Source organism: Portunus trituberculatus, chromosome 4, assembly GCF_017591435.1.
Source record: "Portunus trituberculatus isolate SZX2019 chromosome 4, ASM1759143v1, whole genome shotgun sequence".
In the NCBI taxonomy this organism is placed as follows: Eukaryota; Metazoa; Arthropoda; class Malacostraca; order Decapoda; family Portunidae; genus Portunus; species Portunus trituberculatus.
The window spans coordinates 45,071-62,570 of record NC_059258.1 but is presented as its reverse complement, the minus strand read 5'-3'; the positions used below and the strand labels follow the sequence as shown (position 1 = coordinate 62,570).

Sequence of the window (17,500 nt, the reverse complement as noted above, 5' to 3'; positions counted from 1 at the left end):
AACTATTTTTAGTGTGAAGTGGTTTGGATGAGAGAGAAATAATTTTTTTTATATATTATTCTACACTGCCTCTCCTGTACCTGCTCACAGCAATCAATAAACAGTATGCCTAATGATAATTTGTAGTTGCACTGCTTTGATTAGGATTATCCCGTAACAAAACAGGATCATTGTAAATTCTTATGAGGGAAATGTATTTAGCATGGTAGATTTACAAGCTATTTTAAGGCATATGTGCTTTACAGGGTGTTTTCACATTTTTAGTGAAATTAATAAGATGACAGTATTCGGAAAGCTCCAGTTGAAATGTCACAAAGTTTCCAATACTTTTTACGGGTCCAATGATCAATTGACAATAATTTATCATTGAAAATGATTTAATTAAGTGACAAGATATTAAAGCAGTTTTCACGGTTCTAGTGACAGATTAACAAATCTTTCCCTGAAAAAAAAAAATAAATAACAATAAATAAAAAATAATAAATAAATGCATTTTACCATTCTGTTGATAATTGAACTATATTCTAAACCTCAAAAGACTGGCTGAATTGACATGAGTTTTTCAAGGGTAATTTACTTTTTTAATGAGCCCGTTAGTAAGGCATTCGCGCCGCCGCCATGCCAGTATCAGCTGAGCCAAGCACCGGGGTAGGCACACGCGCACCGGCGGCGGTGAACGGCGGTAACACGTCAAGTGTGGGCGCTGCCACTGACCTGTGAGTGCATTAATGTTGCGAGTGCTCTGCAGTTAATGATTGCAGTAGTTTGATTAAGAGAGAGTGACAGAGGGGTGTGGTGTGTCTGCATGGTAAGGAGAGAGATTAACATTTGTAGGAGTGTGACTCTGAGGTAGGGAAACACACCACACACTGTAACATAACATAACTGTCCTAATATAGACGCCCCTCCAGCTGTCCTCTCACTCAAGCTGACGGGACCTGGGGATGAAAATATGATAACCAAAACTAACCTATCATAATGTGGTTGAAGCAACACACCACTGATAGGTCTTCCTTTGCACCTTTCAAAACAAGTGTGGTTAGGTTAGAATTAGGGTTAAGTAAGTTTTGGTTATATTTTCATTCTCACATCCTATCAGTTGAGTGAAATAGCTGTAATGGGGGAGCCAGGAAATGAGGACAGCTGGAGGGATGTCTATATTAGGACAGTGCTGAGTGTACATAGGGGTGTTTTTTATATAAGAGGGGATAACTGGCCAACAAAAAAAAAAAAAAAAAATAAGGCCCACTTTGTTGCTAGTCCCCTTGCAGGTCCGAGATTTAGCCAAAAAACAAATAATTTATGAATACAGGCCAGAGTGATAGACATACCATGTCAGTATTACTGCAGTTTCAACCAATACACCACACATAACTATACACATTCTCACAATTTAGATCATACTGTGACGAACATTTCTAACCCCATTTTACCCTATCAGAAATGAATAATAACTTCAGGACATAATTTATGTTAGGTTAGGTTTGATTTGTTTTCCCCGCCCTAAAACCCTGCTTTCTCAGGATGTCTTCAAGCTTGTTAGATCTAGGGGAAAATAAATATAATCTAGGATATATTGGTTGAAACTGCAAATTTACCCAGCAGGTCATTAAGCAGTATACTATGTGAGAGATGGCTCGTTTCAAAACTCTTCTGCTCTTGGCCAGATTTTCCCTCTTACCTGAATAACAGGGAAAACAAAGAAATTAAGACAACATGCATACAAACACAGTCCTTTTTCTCCCTACAGGTTTGCAAATGCCAAGAACATAAAACCCTAACAAGTACTGAACAAAAATGACAGTACAGGAATGGTGTTTAGCAAACACCACAAGTGCCATAAACACGTGAACCAGTGACGAAATAGAAGAAAAAAACAAACAACGTGACTGGCTGTTGGTTGGTGGCGGGCTACTGTGATAGGTATATAAGGCTGTGGTGATGCTGTCTGTGGGGTGGAGGAGAGCTGTGTGCTGTGTGAGAGCTGGCAGCTGCATCTCTGTGTCACCAAGGAAATGGCATAGAGGCATTAAAGGTATTGGTGTGTTACTGTGTTGATTGAAAAGTTTATTTTAATTCCTTCAGTACTGGGACACATTTCTAGCTTGATTTTTTGTGATTAGACTGTTATTTACATTAGGTAGTGTCTGTGGAGGTCAGACATTTAATGGCCAGAGTTGTCACTATTTTAATCCCCATATAGATACCTGAAGCTGTATAAAATCACCAAATAGTAAACATTGTATATTAAGTTAATTTTAACCCCTTCAATACTGGAATGCATTTCTGCCTTGAATTTTGGGTGTGATTAGATAACTTTATTGGCATTAAAAAAAAGTCTATGGAGGTCAGACAAATAATGACCAAAGTCGTCATTATTTTAATTCCCACATACATATTTCTCCTCTTCCCCAAAGATTGGACAGGGAGTGCACCACTGGAGGAGGTGGTAAGGACGCGGCGGCAGCAGGCCCAGCGCACCCTGCTTGTGGAGGTGGCAGGGGCATCCTCGGCTGCAGAACTGTGCAGGGTGTGTGGGCAGCATGGTAGAGTGCAGGCTCTCTTCCACTACACCCTGCCACCCAGAGGACATGTCAAGCCCAGAGTAAGAGAGAGAGAGAGAGAGAGAGGCTGCAATTGTTCTTGCTGTAATGATTAAGATTGGCTTTGAAATATTAGTTAATTTATTTGTAGATTAAAACATGAACTACTACTACTACTACTACTACTACTACTACTACTACTACTACTACTACTACTACTACTACTACTACTACTACTACTACTACCACCACCACCACTCCTCTTCACCCCAACAGGAGATGATCTTAATAGAATACAGTGAGGCAACAGAAGCACAAGAGGCCCTGAAGTATGCCAGCCATGCCCCCTCCAAAGACTGTCCCCCCTCCCACTCCCCCATGATGTGGCTGTCTGCAGGGAGAGGCACCACTACTCCCAAGAAGTCTGACCCTACACCCCCTGTCACCCTCACACCTGTTATCACACAGGAGGAGGTGTTGCAGAGGTTGTCACAGTGCTCTAGTGTAAGTGTTAGTATGTGTGATTGTATGCATGTCATTCTTATTTTTGTGTTTTTTGTGTGTGTTTGGTGTTTGGTTTTGTGTGCCTTGTGTGTTTCTACTTGATGTTTCACAGTTTGATCTGCTGCAGTCTCTGACGAGACAGCCAGACGTTACCCTACGGAACAAGCTCAGAGCTCATTATTTCCGATCTTCGGATAGGCCTGAGACCAGGCACACACCACACACCGGGACCACAAGGTCACAACTTCTCGATTTACATCCCGTACCTACTCACTGGTAGGTGAACAGGAGCTACAGGCGAAAGGAGACACACCCAAATATCTCCACCCGGCCGGGGAATCGAACCCCGGTCCTCTAGCTTGTGAAACCAGCGCTCTAACCACTGAGCTACCGGGCGTGTGTGTGTGTGTGTGTGTGTGTGTAGTGTTGTTTTGCCTGCTGTGTAAGTCTGTTTGATTGTGTGTGTGCCATTTTTGGGTTGATGTATATTTCTTGTGTTTCTTAATGTTTTGGTGTTTTGGTCAGTTATGTATCTTGTGTGTGTTGGTGCAGTGTTGTCTTGTCTGCTGTGCAAGTGTGTTTGTGATTTTCTTTTGATATGAATTTTTATGTTACACTTCACTGGTGTAAAAAATGTGGTATATGCTGATATTGTATGTGTTTTTAATGATAACCTTCCCTCCCGACACACTCACACACACACACACACACACACACACACACACACACACACACACACACACACACACACACACACACACACACAGATATCTGATCAGATCCAGACTCTTCACGACACGCAGAGACTCACTGAGCTTGGATGGCGTCTCAGATTCTTCACATGTCGACAGGTGAGTGAGTGAATGAATTTTTTTGTTATTAACCTCTTCAATACTGAGATGCATCTTTACCTTGAATTTTTTAATATGATTGTACAATTTTATTTGCATTAGGAACGGTCCGTGGAGATCAGAAGATTAATGGCCAAAGTCTTTACTATTTTAATCGCAACATATGTTTCTGAAGCCATGCAAAATTGCCAAAATTGTAACCAGAATGAATATTGAAAGGCATCTTGATAATGAAAAAGATTAAATTTCCAGTGCTGTATAATTCTTTCCGTACTCACAGCTTTATGAATGCCTTCTTATTGTACTGTAGTTTCTCTTTATCTTTGCTTGTCAGTTCTGGAACTCTTTGTCTGTGTTTGTGTTTCTCCTACCTGTGACTAGAACTGTTTGGAGTCTGATGTTTCAAGACACCTCCAAGCTTAGTAACGCATAGATTTTCAAAGTTGACCAAAAGAACAAGCCTGCATGTTTTGATTCAAAGTAGGAAAACTTAATCACTGTACCTTCTTATGTCAGTGACCACATGCAGAACTTTTTTTTTTTTTTTTTTTTTTTTATATATATAAGATGGGAAGACTGGCCAAGGATAACATAAAAAAAAAAAGGCTCACTTAGTAGCCAGGCCCCTTGCAGGTCTGATAGAGCTAGCCCAAAGAAATGGATAAATGTCATGAAACCTTCCTCTTAAACGAAGTCAAGTCATGAAATATTGGAAATAGAGAAACAGGCAGAGAGTTCCATGTCAGATTAGGTTAGGTTTGTGTTTAAATAGGTGGTGTAAAGACTTTGTGGTTAATTGTCTTAGTAATATAGCCAGTTCCATCCTTCCTTCTAATAGTGAGCTGACCTAACCTAACATGACTATTGTATCCCGCAGGTGGAGTCGTCATTGTCAGGTCTGTTTCCCTGTGCTGTGGTGCTTCCCTTTGGCTCCTCAGTCAACTCCTTTGGTCATCGGGACAGTGACCTGGACATGACCTTAGAGCTGGCGGGGGACGGCACCACACAGGTCAGTACAGGGCGGGTCGGGTCAGTTCTCGTGACATAGTTACTGTTTACTATTTTCTTGTCTTTATTTATTCATATTTATTTCCTTATTTATTTGTTTATTTATATTGTTAATTTATTTGTTACTATTTTTTATTTATTTGCATTACTTTTTTGGTACTAGTATTTTATTTATTTTGTGATAATAATATTTCCTTTATTTTTTACTATTTTTGTTATTTTTAATGTTGTATGGCTATTTATAATTTATTTTGTTTTATTTTATTGTATTATGTTTTTGCTATTTTTCATATATTTATTTATTTATTTATAATATTTTCATGTATTGATATGTTTTAATTATTGCTGTGGTGGGTGACCTTTGACCTTTGACCTTTGACCTTTCTTTGCATGGTCAGGGTGGGTCAGGTCGGCTGGTGTTCCAGGGCAAGCACTCCAGCACGGCGGCCAACCCTCGCCTCACTCTGCAGCGACGGATGGAGGTCATTGCTGAGCTCATTGACCACTTCCTGCCAGGCTGCTCACAGGTCAGAGAGAGAGAGAGAGAGATAGGTGAAGAAACAAATAAATGAGATGAAGAAAGGGAAATGGAAGAGAGAGAGAGAGAGAGAGAGAGAGAGAGAGAGAGAGAGAGAGAGAGAGAGAGAGAGAGAGAGAGAATAGGCAAAAAAAAAAAGAGATGAAGAAGATAGTGTATTCACCTAGTTGTGTGTGTGTGTGTGTGTGTGTGTTTGTTGTATATTCAGTATACAAAGTCAGCATATAGTTAGTCAAATGGGAGTTTATTTTTTTATTTATTTATTTATTTAATTTTTTTTTATTCCAGGTCCAAAGGATTCTCAACGCCAGAGTGCCAATTATTAAATACAAGCAACAATTGACTGCCATTGACTGTGACCTCACTATGTCCAACAGGTGTGTGTGTGTGTGTGTGTGTGTGTGTGTGTCTGTGGTCAGTTATTTATCTATCTAATGTCTATCTATCTATTATTCATTTACTTATTTTTTATTTCTATGATTTCTTGTTTTTATCTAGCACTTCTTGTAATCTTACCTTGTGTGTTTGTGCAGTACTTGTCAGTTAGTCAGTTAAGTAGTCAGTCTATCCATCAGTAAGTAAATTAGTCACTAAACCATTCAGTCAGTCAGTCATTCTTTCTTTCTTTCTTTTTATTTTTCTTTCATTCATTCATTCATTCATTCTTATCTTTATTTCACTGCTTTACATTTTGCCTCTACCTGACCTAACAATTTTTAACCAAATCAAACTTAATGTAACCTAATTTGTAATCCAACCTAACCTAACCTTCCTTCCCAAATCCCAGGTCCGGCTACCACATGAGTCGCATGCTGCACCTGTACGGCTCGTCAGACAGCCGGGTGGTGCCTCTTGTGGGAGCAGTGAGGCGGTGGGCACGGTGTCGTGGCATCACCTCCCCCCACGCTGGTCGCTGGATTACTAACTTCTCTCTCACAATGATGGTCCTGACTTACCTCATGAACACGTCACCTCCTGTGCTCCTGCCCCTCACAGCCCTCCAGGTGATGCCAGGTGGGTCTTCAAGTGACTAGTGGTATAGTCTGTCTGCTCTAAAGTGGCTTTTGGGTCTCAGTCTGAATAGTGTCCCAGGGAATGCATGGTTGTCAGATCTTGAGGAAAACTGTGGTCTGTCCTCATGATAAGTGTTTGGATCAACAAGTATTATTCACCTAAAGTTAATGGTATCGTCAATAAACTACACTGTTTTGAACCAAGGAGCCATTTTAGAGGAGACTGACAAGAGTACAGGATTTCTTTTAATTATGTGAGGGATATGTTCCTGAAGGGATCGTGTAATGTAAAAATGGCATTAAGTGAACATGTTTATGGATTACTGAATTAAACTGAACATTCAGTTGGCAGTATACACGGGGAACACTTGGTGGTTGGCTGCATCACAGAACTAAACCAGCTGCCATACTTGATTTTCTTGACAATGTGCTATTCTAAATAATCTGTGTAATATGAAAAATAATAAATTTTATTTATTTAATTTTTATAAATTTTTTGTGTGTTTGTTATTCCAAAATCATGTATTCTAAACTTGTATACATTGAAAAATCCCTTTACTACTATGTTTATCTGCACCAGGCTGCCATTCAGACACCAAGACATACATACATTCACTCTTAGCCATGTCAGCCCCCTAACCTAACCTAACCATTTCTATCTCTCAATGTCTCTATCTACCAAACTTAATCATCTCAATCTGTTAGTATCTCTCACTTCCACCTAACCAAACCTAAACTAACCAAACCATTCTCTCTCTCTCTCTCTCTCTCTCTCTCTCTCTCTCTCTCTCTCTCTCTCTCTCTCTCTCTCTCTCTCTCTCTCTCTCTCTCTAATCTAACTTAACTATTTCCATCTCTCAATGTCTCTACCAAACTTACCCAAATTATCTCTTTCTCATTCTCCCTGTCAAGGTGTGGATGAGGAGACAGGAGAGCCAGTGTTCCGAGTGCCATCAGAGAGTGCCACCACCGCCGCTGCCACCGCTGCCAGGAACACAGAGTCACTGGAGTCTTTGCTGAGAGGGTTCTTTGAGTTCTTTGATAAATTTAACTTCCGGGAGAGAGGAATGTCAATTGTGACCGGCAGAAATTTTGTCAAGCCAGTCCATTGTGCTTTGTATATACAGGTCAGTGTGTGTGTGTGTGGTATTCACTCAGTTTATCATTATTATTACCATTAGATAATTATTATTACTATGAATACTAATATTATTACTATCCCTATATATCCTGTGTGACCTTTGCCGCAGAACCCCCTGGACCGTGACCTCAACGTGAGCCGCAATGTGACCCTAGAGGAGGTGGAGAGACTGAAAACTGAGGTCACACATGCTCGCTATGTTATGGAGGTCAGTGGTGGTGGTTAGGTTAGGTCAGGTCAGGTTAGATTATTTTCATTTAATTTTTTTTTTCTTTTTTAATATAATTCTCACCATCTTTCCATTTTTCATTAATTTATCATGTATGTGTCATTTCTTATTTTTTATTCATTCATTCATAATTTTTCACTTACTCATCCCAATCGTGTAGTTTCTCATTAATTTTTTCACTATTTTCCATTCATCACCATCATTATCATTGCTCTATATCATCACCATCACCATTTTATCACTTCCAATTGATTTTAACCATTTTTCTTTCACTTGCATGCCTCATTCATTGTCATTTTTCCATTTTCAACTCATATATCAATATTAGCCCACAAATATACACCATTCATCACCATTCACCCATTCCTCATAATTTTTCAACACCACCATCATTACTTCCCCCACAGGCTGAGGCGCAGGAGAGTGACAGCACAGGTGGCGTCTCTGAGGGGTTGTGGGGGGCGCAGCGGCTGTGGTGGCGCAGCAGTTCCGCGGCACAGCGGCACATTGACACCGTGATTGACTGGCGTGCTGTGTTCCACTCTGGAGAGAACAGTAAAGGGAAGGAACTGCCTAACCTGGTGTCTAAACTGAAGCAGAAGGCACAACAGAGGAAGAATCAGACTCCCAGGTACACTCGTAAAGGGAAGATACTCTGAGCTGCCTCTCTTCTTGCTTGGAGCCTTCACCACTTACACACTGATTTCTTTACTCTGTGGTGGGTCTTCTTGGTAACTTCCAGGCTCTGATTCAATATACAGGCTGATTATGTACGTTTATCCATCTGTTAACCTTTTCAATTCTGGGACACAATTTTACCTTGAGTTTTGGGTGTGATTGGACCATTATGACATTAAGAAGGGTCGATGAAGGTCAGACTCTCAATGGCCACAGTCTTCACTAGTTTAACCCCCACATGGGTTTTTGAAGCTGTAAAAATTCACCAAATAGTAAGTAGAATGAAAAAAAAAAAAAAATGCTACTGAAGGGGTTAAATGCAAGGAAGGTTGTCCAGGTTGTCTTGGTTACTGAAGAAAACAAAAAAAGTTTTTTTAGGACAATAAATGAGAGTAACTGCCCAGCCTGGTGTCTAAATAGAAGGCATAGCAGATTCTCACTTAAAAAGGAAAGTAACTGTAAACAACCTGTTTTCTGTGTTTAAGTCTAGTTAATACTCTGAATACTTAAAGCCTAGTCCTTGGTATTCCAATATTAGGATTAGAGGTAGACAAGTTCAGATTTCTTGTACTTGTAGCTCTAAGACTGGACCAAAAGTGATGAGACCAGAAGAAGTGAGAAAGTAAGTGATCTTCCTTCTGTGTTTGTGTGGCAGGACTTGCTAGCCAGGTTCTGCTTTGCTGTGTCTTACCAGCAGAAGTGATTGTGTGTCTGTAATATATTGACTGGTGGTTCCTGCTCCTCACCAGAACATTTGTATTACTTGTGGAAATATAAATCATGCTGTACATAATTTGTAATGGGTCTTTTAATTAATTTTAAGTTATTTATTTAATTGATGGTATAGTTTATAATTTCTTTTCATTATTTCACTCTTACTTCAAATATCACTGGTGTTTATGGGAAATAGAAAGAAAAAGGAGGAGACATGTTAGGTTTTCATTGTTTTATTAGATATTACACATCATATCTATCCAATATTACAAAAGAACTAGCTTTAACCTGCCATCATAAGCTAAAAATAATAAAAGAAAAGATGTGTTCAAAGAAAGACATGATACATTTCCTATTTTTCATAAGAAGAAATGCATTTGAGTTTACAGGAGAACAGTTGAATGAAGAATCTATTATATACAATGGTGATGCACAACTTTCTCTGTCTCTCTACTGTTTTCCTTCCTCCTAGTTCATATTTCAATACAGTAACAGTACCTATATTTCACATTGTCATGTATTTACTTCATCCTTCTCATCTTACATTCCTTCAGTTCTTATATCAAATATCTATTTCACACTGTTTTTAGTTTACAATCCAATTCCTTCCAAGATTGATTCCACTGTTTTTATTTTACAATCCTAAAATTCCTTCATTTAATCTCCTATGCCACACTGCCACCCATTCCCTAGCTAACAGCACCCATCCCAGCTCACATTGACCCTCCAGACTTGGCTAGGAGTTGAGCGAATCTGTTGGTGATGAAGAGAGAGGAGTCAATGAACCGGTCCACACAATTTGAGATGCAAGTTTCTGTTCGTGCATCCAGACGGCTGGCCGGCGAACCCACACACACCTCCCAGCACACCTCGTTCATCTTGTGAATCTGTGAAGGGGTAGTGTGGTGTGGTTAGGGTAGGTTAGGTTAGAGAAGTTTGCAGTTTTGTTGTCCTTTTGGAAGTTGCATTATTAGTAGTTATTTTGATCTTTTCAGAGAAGTTTGTGGTTTGCTTTTAATGTTCATAGCTTTCTTTTTGGGGGTTGCATCATTAGTAGTCATTATTTTATCTTTGTGGGGTCAAATAGGTTATAAATTTATCTTTCTCTGATGTCCATTCTTCCCAATTCTCCAATTAAGTATTTTGTATTTCCATAATTATTTGGTTCATTATTTATTTATTTATGTATTATTAATATTTATTTATTTAATTTTATTATATTTATTTATTCTTTATTATATATATATATATATATATATATATATATATATATATATATATATATATATATATATATATATATATATATATATATATATAATATAATGTGTGTGTGTGTGTGTGTGTGTGTGTGTTGTTTATGAAGGCATCTGGTACAGTACATACTCATAGTGCCAACCTGCCACTCCAGGGCAGAGGTTCTTAAACTTCATTGGTTAATGGTGTACAAATCATGTCTCTCAATGTGATGTTTACTGATCAATGGAAATTACAGTTTGATAATCACTCTTCTGGGGAAATGTCCAAAGGAGAACAAGAAAAAAATAGAAGAAAAACACACAAAAAAATATAAATCATTGGAGGAGGATCATACTTTACAGGAAATGGTCAAAAGAAGAAAAGCAAGGGGGAAGCAGGTAACACAACAGCCTGCCAGTGCCTCACCATGGCCTGCATCTGTGCCTTCTGTTGCTCCATCATCAAGAAAGACTGCAGCTCAGAGTCCTTGCTGCTGCTGTGCCCGCCTCCTATGCTGCTGCTGTCCAGACCTACCGGGAGGAATGTGATTGAGATTTGGACAGAACAGCATGATTCATGGTAGGATACATAAAAGTGTCTTAATTTTTTTCAGCATTTTAGCATCATCACAGGCAAAATAGCAGCATTATCAGTATTTCAGGCAATACATCAGCAGCACAGCATCATATAACTGTAATAGCATAATTATTTTGTGCCTTGTACCATGATAAGAAAAACAGCATCACAACATTAATAGGACTGATGCTGTGAAATCTAATATAACAATGTTGTGATGCTGTTATATCTAATATAACAATCCTGTGATGCTATTAGATAAAAATAATGATGTGATGCTGTTAGGTCCAAAAATGATGCTATAATGGTGGTGTCTCAATGATAACATCACTGTGTCATCACATCACACCACGACATCACAGCATCATTACCGCCACAGACAACACAGCATCTTCATCACACATCACCAGTAACACTATTACCACACCACAGCATAATCTTGGATCACCACACACACCACAGTTTGCCCTACACTTCATCACCACACACCACCACTACCACACGTAACCAATCATACCATTATTTCCTTTCATCATCACCACACACATCACAATAAGCCTCGCCTAGACATCACAATCACCACCACAGTCACCATCACAACCAACGCACCACCAAATAGCAGATACAATCATTTACCGGTACTTTTACTCACCTGAACTTAGAGAACTGGTATCAAAACTCGAAAATCCTGAGTCTGTGCTAAAGTTCTCGTCAAAAGATGAAGTGTGGCTCTCAGTTTGTGGCGTGTCTGAGGAACTGTCGCCGAAGAACCACCCCATGATGATAAATTAAGGCGAAAATAGGGAATATTGTGTAATGGTAACTAAGCTCACGAGGCTGGCCACTTGGTTCACGTATCAGCTGTTTACGGGCGCACGGCAGACGGTATTCGCTATTTTGTCGACATTAATATATTCATTAGGTTGGTTTTGTGATATTTTGATGGTGTTTTGTGCTATTGAAATTTATGTTAGTATTTTTTTCTTTAGGTATTGCGAACATTTAAGTGTTCTGTAATGTATTTCAAATTCTGAATATTATCGATATATTGTATTCGTCGCATTTTCATTATTTTATTTAGTTTTAGTGTATAGCGTATCGTTTTACTGATTTATTGTGTTATTAGTTGTTTCAGACACATCACAAATTGACTTAATGGACTTGAATTCAGTACAAGAAAAAAAATAGATAAATAAAGCAGACGTATCAGCCTTTAGCTATGTTACTAGATATTCATTTCTGAATGGGAAGACAAAAATCCTTATAACAAGTGTATTCTATACACACATACGCGCGCGCGCCCGGTAGCTCAGTGGTTAGAGCGCTGGCTTCACAAGCCAGAGGACCGGGGTTCGATTCCCCGGCCGGGTGAAAATATTTGGGTGTGTCTCCTTTCACCTGTAGCCCCTGTTCACCTAGCAGTGAGTAGGTACGGAATGTAAATCGAGGAGTTGTGACCTTGTTGTCCCGGCGTGTGGTGTGTGCCTGGTCTCAGGCCTATCCGAAAGTCGGAAATAATGAGCTCTGATCTCGTTCAGAGACTGCAGCAGATCAAACAAACAGTGAAACACACACACATCATATCTGGCCCTCTCGATTGTGAGTCGAGCGTGCCAACCACTACAGTACGCGGTGTGTGTGTGTGTGTACTTACCTATTTATATTTACCTTTTTGTGTATTACAGAAAACGAACTAAGCTCTCTGTGTCCTGTCTCCTTGTCCACTCCTGTCATATTTCTCTTTTATCTGATTGACACACACTGCGTCAACGACATCAATGCTCAGTTTATTCCACTTGTCGTAGTATTGGTAAGTAGAATAAACTGAGCAGTGATGTCGTTGACGCAGTGTGTGTCAATCAGATGAAAGAAAGATATGACAGGAGTGGACAAGGAGACAAGACACAGAGAGCTTAGTTCGTTTCCTGTAATACACAAATAGGTAAATACACACACACCGCGTACTGTAGTGGTTGGCACGCTTGACTCACAATCGAGAGGCCCAGATATACAGTGAGGCAAATGGGCAAGCCTCTTATTAATGTGTAGGGTGTGATTGATTGATTGATTGAGTAGGGTGTGTTCACTCTGCAATAAATAGGTACGGGATGTAACTGGAGGGGTCGTGGCCTCGCTAGCCCGGTGTGTGGAGTGTGTTGTGGTCTCAGTCCTATCCTGAGTGACAATTATTAACTGAAGAAACCCTTTTTAAAGGCTCTAGCTGACGTAATAAGGGAGTTTTAAGGGTGTTTATAAGGTTCTAGAGGCAGAGTGACAAAATTTATGTATTATTAACTTGAAAAAAACCCTCCTGATAACCTCGCCAGTCATCTCTGACCTTGGAAAACAGTCGTGGTAAGATAATCACGCATTTTTAAGCAAGATTTTAAGATATCAAAGCATTTTTAAGGGTGTTTTTACGGTTTTAAAGGCAGAATGACATGATTTCTGCATTAGTAAGAGGATAAACACTCTTGAAAACCCTCCACTCATCTCTGTGGTCTTGGAAACAGTCGTGGTGAGATAATAAAGCTTTTTCAATGCGGGCGTAATTCTGCCTTCAAAAACCTCTGAACGTAAAATTTTCACGAAAAAACTAGGATATTGTTGAATTTTGTAAGATTTCAGTACAGTAAAGTGTGTGTATATAGAAGTCAAGTATTATATCACTGCCATTTATTAAGTATACTGTTTCAAACTAATATATTTGTTTATTGTTTTGTTATACGTCTTATCTAGTCATATCATACAACAAAATAAAAACGACTAAAAGGTGATATATAGGGAAAAAAAATAAATGTATTAAAGAGCGAAGAATTATGAGAAGTCATTGCGAAAATATTGACTCAAAGGCGAGAATATAAAATCAATAGACGACATAAATTTATAGACTACAGAAGATTGGCGCTACTATAAGAGCATCGCTATTATGGTATAAAAAAGTTTTAATATTTATTCTAACTCCTGTTTATGTATGTCTAACTCCATATTGAGATTTTTGACAGGTGGTCTTATAGCAATGTGGCTTACGGCGGGCTCATAAGGATATAAAGATCTTCGCGGCCCTAAGAGCAACAACAACGACCCTTACTATTGTGGGGTAAGTGGCGCCTTTTGCCGTGCTGTGGGTGGAGTGGGCGGCGTGTGGGGGCGTGGACGATTGAGAAATAGGTGATATAAGATTTTGATGTGTTCTGTCTCGTCTTATTTCAGTCCAGCCTTGTCTATCCCAGTGCCTCCCAGCCTCTCCCAGTGCCTCCCAGCCTCTCCCAGTGCCTCCCAGCTTCTCCCAGTGACATCACAGTTTCTCCCAGTGCATCCCAGCCTCTCCCAGTGTCTCCCAACCTCTCCCAGTGCCTCCCAGCCTCTCCCAGTGCCTCCCAGCCTCTCCAGTGCATCCCAGCCTCTCCCAGTGCATCCCAGCCTCTCCCAGTGCCTCCCAGCCTCTCCCAGTGCCTCCCAGCCTCTCCCAGTGCCTCCCAGCCTCTCCCAGTGCATCCCAGCCTCTCCCAGTGCCTCCCAGCCTCTCCCAGTGCCTCCCAGCCTCTCCCAGTGCCTCCCAGCCTCTCCCAGTGCCTCCCAGCCTCTCCCAGCCTCTCCCAGTGCATCCCAGCCTCTCCCAGTGCCTCCCAGCCTCTCCCAGTGCATCCCAGCCTCTCCCAGTGCCTCCCAGCCTCTCCCAGTGCATCCCAGCCTCTCCCAGTGCATCCCAGCCTCTCCCAGTGCATCCCAGCCTCTCCCAGTGCCTCCCAGCCTCTCCCAGTGCCTCCCAGCCTCTCCCAGTGCCTCCCAGCCTCTCCCAGTGCATCCCAGCCTCTCCCAGTGCATCCCAGCCTCTCCCAGTGCCTCCCAGCCTCTCCCAGTGCCTCCCAGCCTCTCCCAGTGCATCCCAGCCTCTCCCAGTGCATCCCAGCCTCTCCCAGTGCATCCCAGCCTCTCCCAGTGCATTCCAGCCTCTCCCAATGCCCACCAATCTCTCCCAGTGCCTCCCAGCTTCTCCCAGTGCCTCCCAGCCTCTCCCAGTGCCTCCCAACCTCTCCCAGTGCCTCCCAACCTCTCCCAGTGCCTCCCAGCCTCTCCCAGTGCCTCCCAGCCTCTCCCAGTGCCTCCCAACCTCTCCCAGTGCCTCCCAGCCTCTCCCAGTGTCTCCCAGCCTCTCCCAGTGCCTCCCAGCCTCTCCCAGTGTCTCCCAGCCTCTCCCAGTGCCTCCCAGCTTCTCCCAGTGTCTCCCAGCCTCTCCCAGTGACTCCCAGTGCCTCCCATCCTCTCCCAGTGCCTCCCATCCTCTCCCAGTGCCTCCCAGCCTCTCCCAGTGCCTCCCAGCCTCTCCCAGTGCATCCCAGCCTCCCAGTGCATCCCAGCCTCCCAGTGCCTCCCAGCCTCTCCCAGTGCCTCCCATCCTCTCCCAGTGCCTCCCAGCCTCTCCCAGTGCCTCCCAGCCTCTCCCAGTGCCTCCCATCCTCTCCCAGTGCCTCCCAGCTTCTCCCAGTGTCTCCCAGTGCATCCCAGCCTCTCCCAGTGCTTCCCAGCCTCTCCCAGTGCCTCCCAGCCTCTCCCAGTGCATCCCAGCTTCTCCCAGTGTATTCCAGCCTTTCCCAGTTGAGTTGAGTTGAGTTGAGTTATAGGTCGGGAGAGATGCCTTTGTATCGGCTCTCCCTGACATATTTTTCTGGCTGTTGGGGTCTTTTCCTCATTCACTTATTGATTTTTGTTATCGTCTTCTATTTCCTTGATCTTCTTTTGTCTTACATTCCAAAATTTTTGCAGAGTTGTTTTTGTTTGTTGTATGTCTGTATTGTTAAAAAGCAGAGCCCCAATTATTTTTTCAGTATTTTCCTGGTATGGCTGGTGTATTGTTTTATTTTTGTGTCTTTCTGTGGCATAGGCAGGGCACCAGAGAAGGAAGTGGGCTAAATTTTCGTTGTCACCACTACACAGCCAACAGTCTGTGCTTCCATTTGAAAATGTTTTCCTGTCATTTAATTTTAGGGTTTGTTGTACATTTCAATAGGATATCTGATGCTATGTCATTAGTGTATACCTCATCTTGCCCTCCAGTCTCCTTCCTGTGTTCTTTGTACAGAGTTACACTAGTTTTATCATTTAATGCTTCTCGCCATGCCTGTGTGTCCCTAGTTTTCATTATGCTTGATATACTTTCCTTTGTTTCATTTTGTATGCTTCCTTTCAGTAGTGTTAATTCTCTCAGATCTTTTAGCTCCTGTGCCACTCTTTTTATCCATCTCCCTTGCCTACTCTCCACCAACTCTTCTGCTACCCTTCTCACCAAGTCTTTTCCTTCCACCAGTAGATATCTTAGATATTTTAGCTGCCCTTCCCTCACTCTTGAACTCACACTATGTATATACTCCAACTTCCCCCCCTCAGGGTTGCTATAGGTGTAAGCTTGGAGCTCCTAAAATTTGCCGGAAAACCTCATTTTCTATCCTCTGCAGCTTACTAATTTCCATTTCATTAAAAGTCTATAATGCTACTTCCATATAAAATGGAGGGAAGTGCCACACTCTTCCAAAAAGTTTTTCCAATGAGTAGTTTTGAGCAACTTGTAGCTATTACGTTCCTCGTCATTTTGGCCAGCTTTCTCGCCTTTGTTAACATATCTTCCTTCTTCACTTTGAAGCAACTAATGCTGTCATTTATAGTGATTCCTAAATATCTAAATCTATCTTTTACTTCTATATTTTCAATATTTTCTGGTCTTACCTTCATGTTAAATATTATTATTCTACTTTTCTCTTCGTTTATTTCTAACCCAAATTCTTTTCCTATCTCCTCCATTTTCTTTATTACATGTTTGGTATTTTCCACACTGCTGGTTAACAATATTCCATGGTCAGCGAAGAAAAGCTATGTTATATTAAACTCCTCGTCCCTGTAGCCTTTGTTTAAATCTTGTATTTGTTGCATTATTTTCAAAGTAATCAGTTTGAAAAGAGTGGTAGACACTGTGCATCCCTGCCTTATTCCGCTTGTCACGTCTGTTTCCAAGCTTTTCTTCCTCTACTAGGTCAATTTTGGTCTTATCATTGTTATATACATTGGCTATTCAATTAATACATTTTGGGTTTATTTTAGTTTCCATCAGGACTTGTATTAATTTCTCCTCTTTATGCTTTGGCTTTGGCAAAATCAATTGATGTTACAATTAACGTTTTTTCATCTTGAAAGATTTTTGTATGCAGTATTTTAGAACAATGTTATTTTCAATTGTACTACACTCTGTGAAACCTCCTTGCGTTTGTTTCCCTAACCTGTTCTTTGTTATGTGATCTTCTAAGCTATCTCTTATGATTGACATCATTAGTTTATACCCAACGTTAGTTAATGCAATAGGTCTCAAATCCTTGGCTTTTGGGCATCTTGTTTTGGGATCATCACTGTCCTTGATTCTTTCCAGCTTGGTGGTACATGGCCTGACTCTAATGTACTTTTCATTCCCTTTGCT

The 17,500-nt window shown here is 41.0% G+C and overlaps 3 protein-coding genes, 2 long non-coding RNA genes and 1 other non-coding gene across 8 annotated transcripts in view; 4 read left to right on the top strand and 2 right to left on the bottom strand.

Annotated features, from left to right (window-relative positions):
• LOC123511174 (protein dpy-30 homolog) overlaps positions 1-119 on the top strand; it is a 3,856-nt gene extending 3,737 nt beyond the window's left edge. The window contains exon 5 of the transcript XR_006676698.1: positions 1-119. This exon is cut by the window's left edge and continues 1,009 nt beyond it. The gene's annotated coding sequence lies outside the window, so the exon portion shown is untranslated.
• LOC123511198 overlaps positions 1-17,500 on the bottom strand; it is a 20,152-nt gene that overhangs the window by 1,347 nt on the left and 1,305 nt on the right. The window lies entirely within an intron of this gene.
• LOC123511155 (poly(A) RNA polymerase, mitochondrial-like) lies at positions 588-9,305 on the top strand. 2 transcript variants are annotated; one of them, XM_045266802.1, is made up of 12 exons: positions 588-716; positions 1,751-2,035; positions 2,418-2,605; positions 2,820-3,047; positions 3,815-3,898; positions 4,776-4,907; positions 5,305-5,433; positions 5,733-5,821; positions 6,232-6,458; positions 7,370-7,584; positions 7,708-7,806; positions 8,235-9,305. In XM_045266802.1, exons 2-12 carry the CDS (start codon positions 1,942-1,944, stop codon positions 8,484-8,486), a joined length of 1,737 nt encoding a protein of 578 aa, XP_045122737.1. In that variant the 5' UTR covers positions 588-716; positions 1,751-1,941; the 3' UTR covers positions 8,487-9,305. The 2 variants fall into 2 exon arrangements, with proteins under 2 accessions (XP_045122737.1, XP_045122743.1); XM_045266808.1 differs by having other exon boundaries at positions 702-808.
• Positions 9,437-11,906, bottom strand: LOC123511165 (mitochondrial import inner membrane translocase subunit Tim8-like). The gene is made up of 3 exons (XM_045266822.1): positions 11,687-11,906; positions 10,885-10,988; positions 9,437-10,106 (listed from the first exon to the last, which is right to left on the bottom strand). Exons 1-3 carry the CDS (start codon positions 11,811-11,813, stop codon positions 9,933-9,935), a joined length of 405 nt encoding a protein of 134 aa, XP_045122757.1. The 5' UTR covers positions 11,814-11,906; the 3' UTR covers positions 9,437-9,932.
• LOC123511191 lies at positions 10,001-14,382 on the top strand. Of its 2 annotated transcripts, none has more exons than XR_006676702.1 (3): positions 10,001-10,135; positions 10,821-11,037; positions 14,040-14,373. It is a non-coding gene; the product is annotated as an uncharacterized LOC123511191 (long non-coding RNA). The 2 variants fall into 2 exon arrangements; XR_006676703.1 differs by having other exon boundaries at positions 10,059-10,144; positions 14,040-14,382.
• Positions 12,333-12,406, top strand: Trnav-cac. The gene has a single exon. It is a non-coding gene; the product is annotated as a tRNA-Val (tRNA).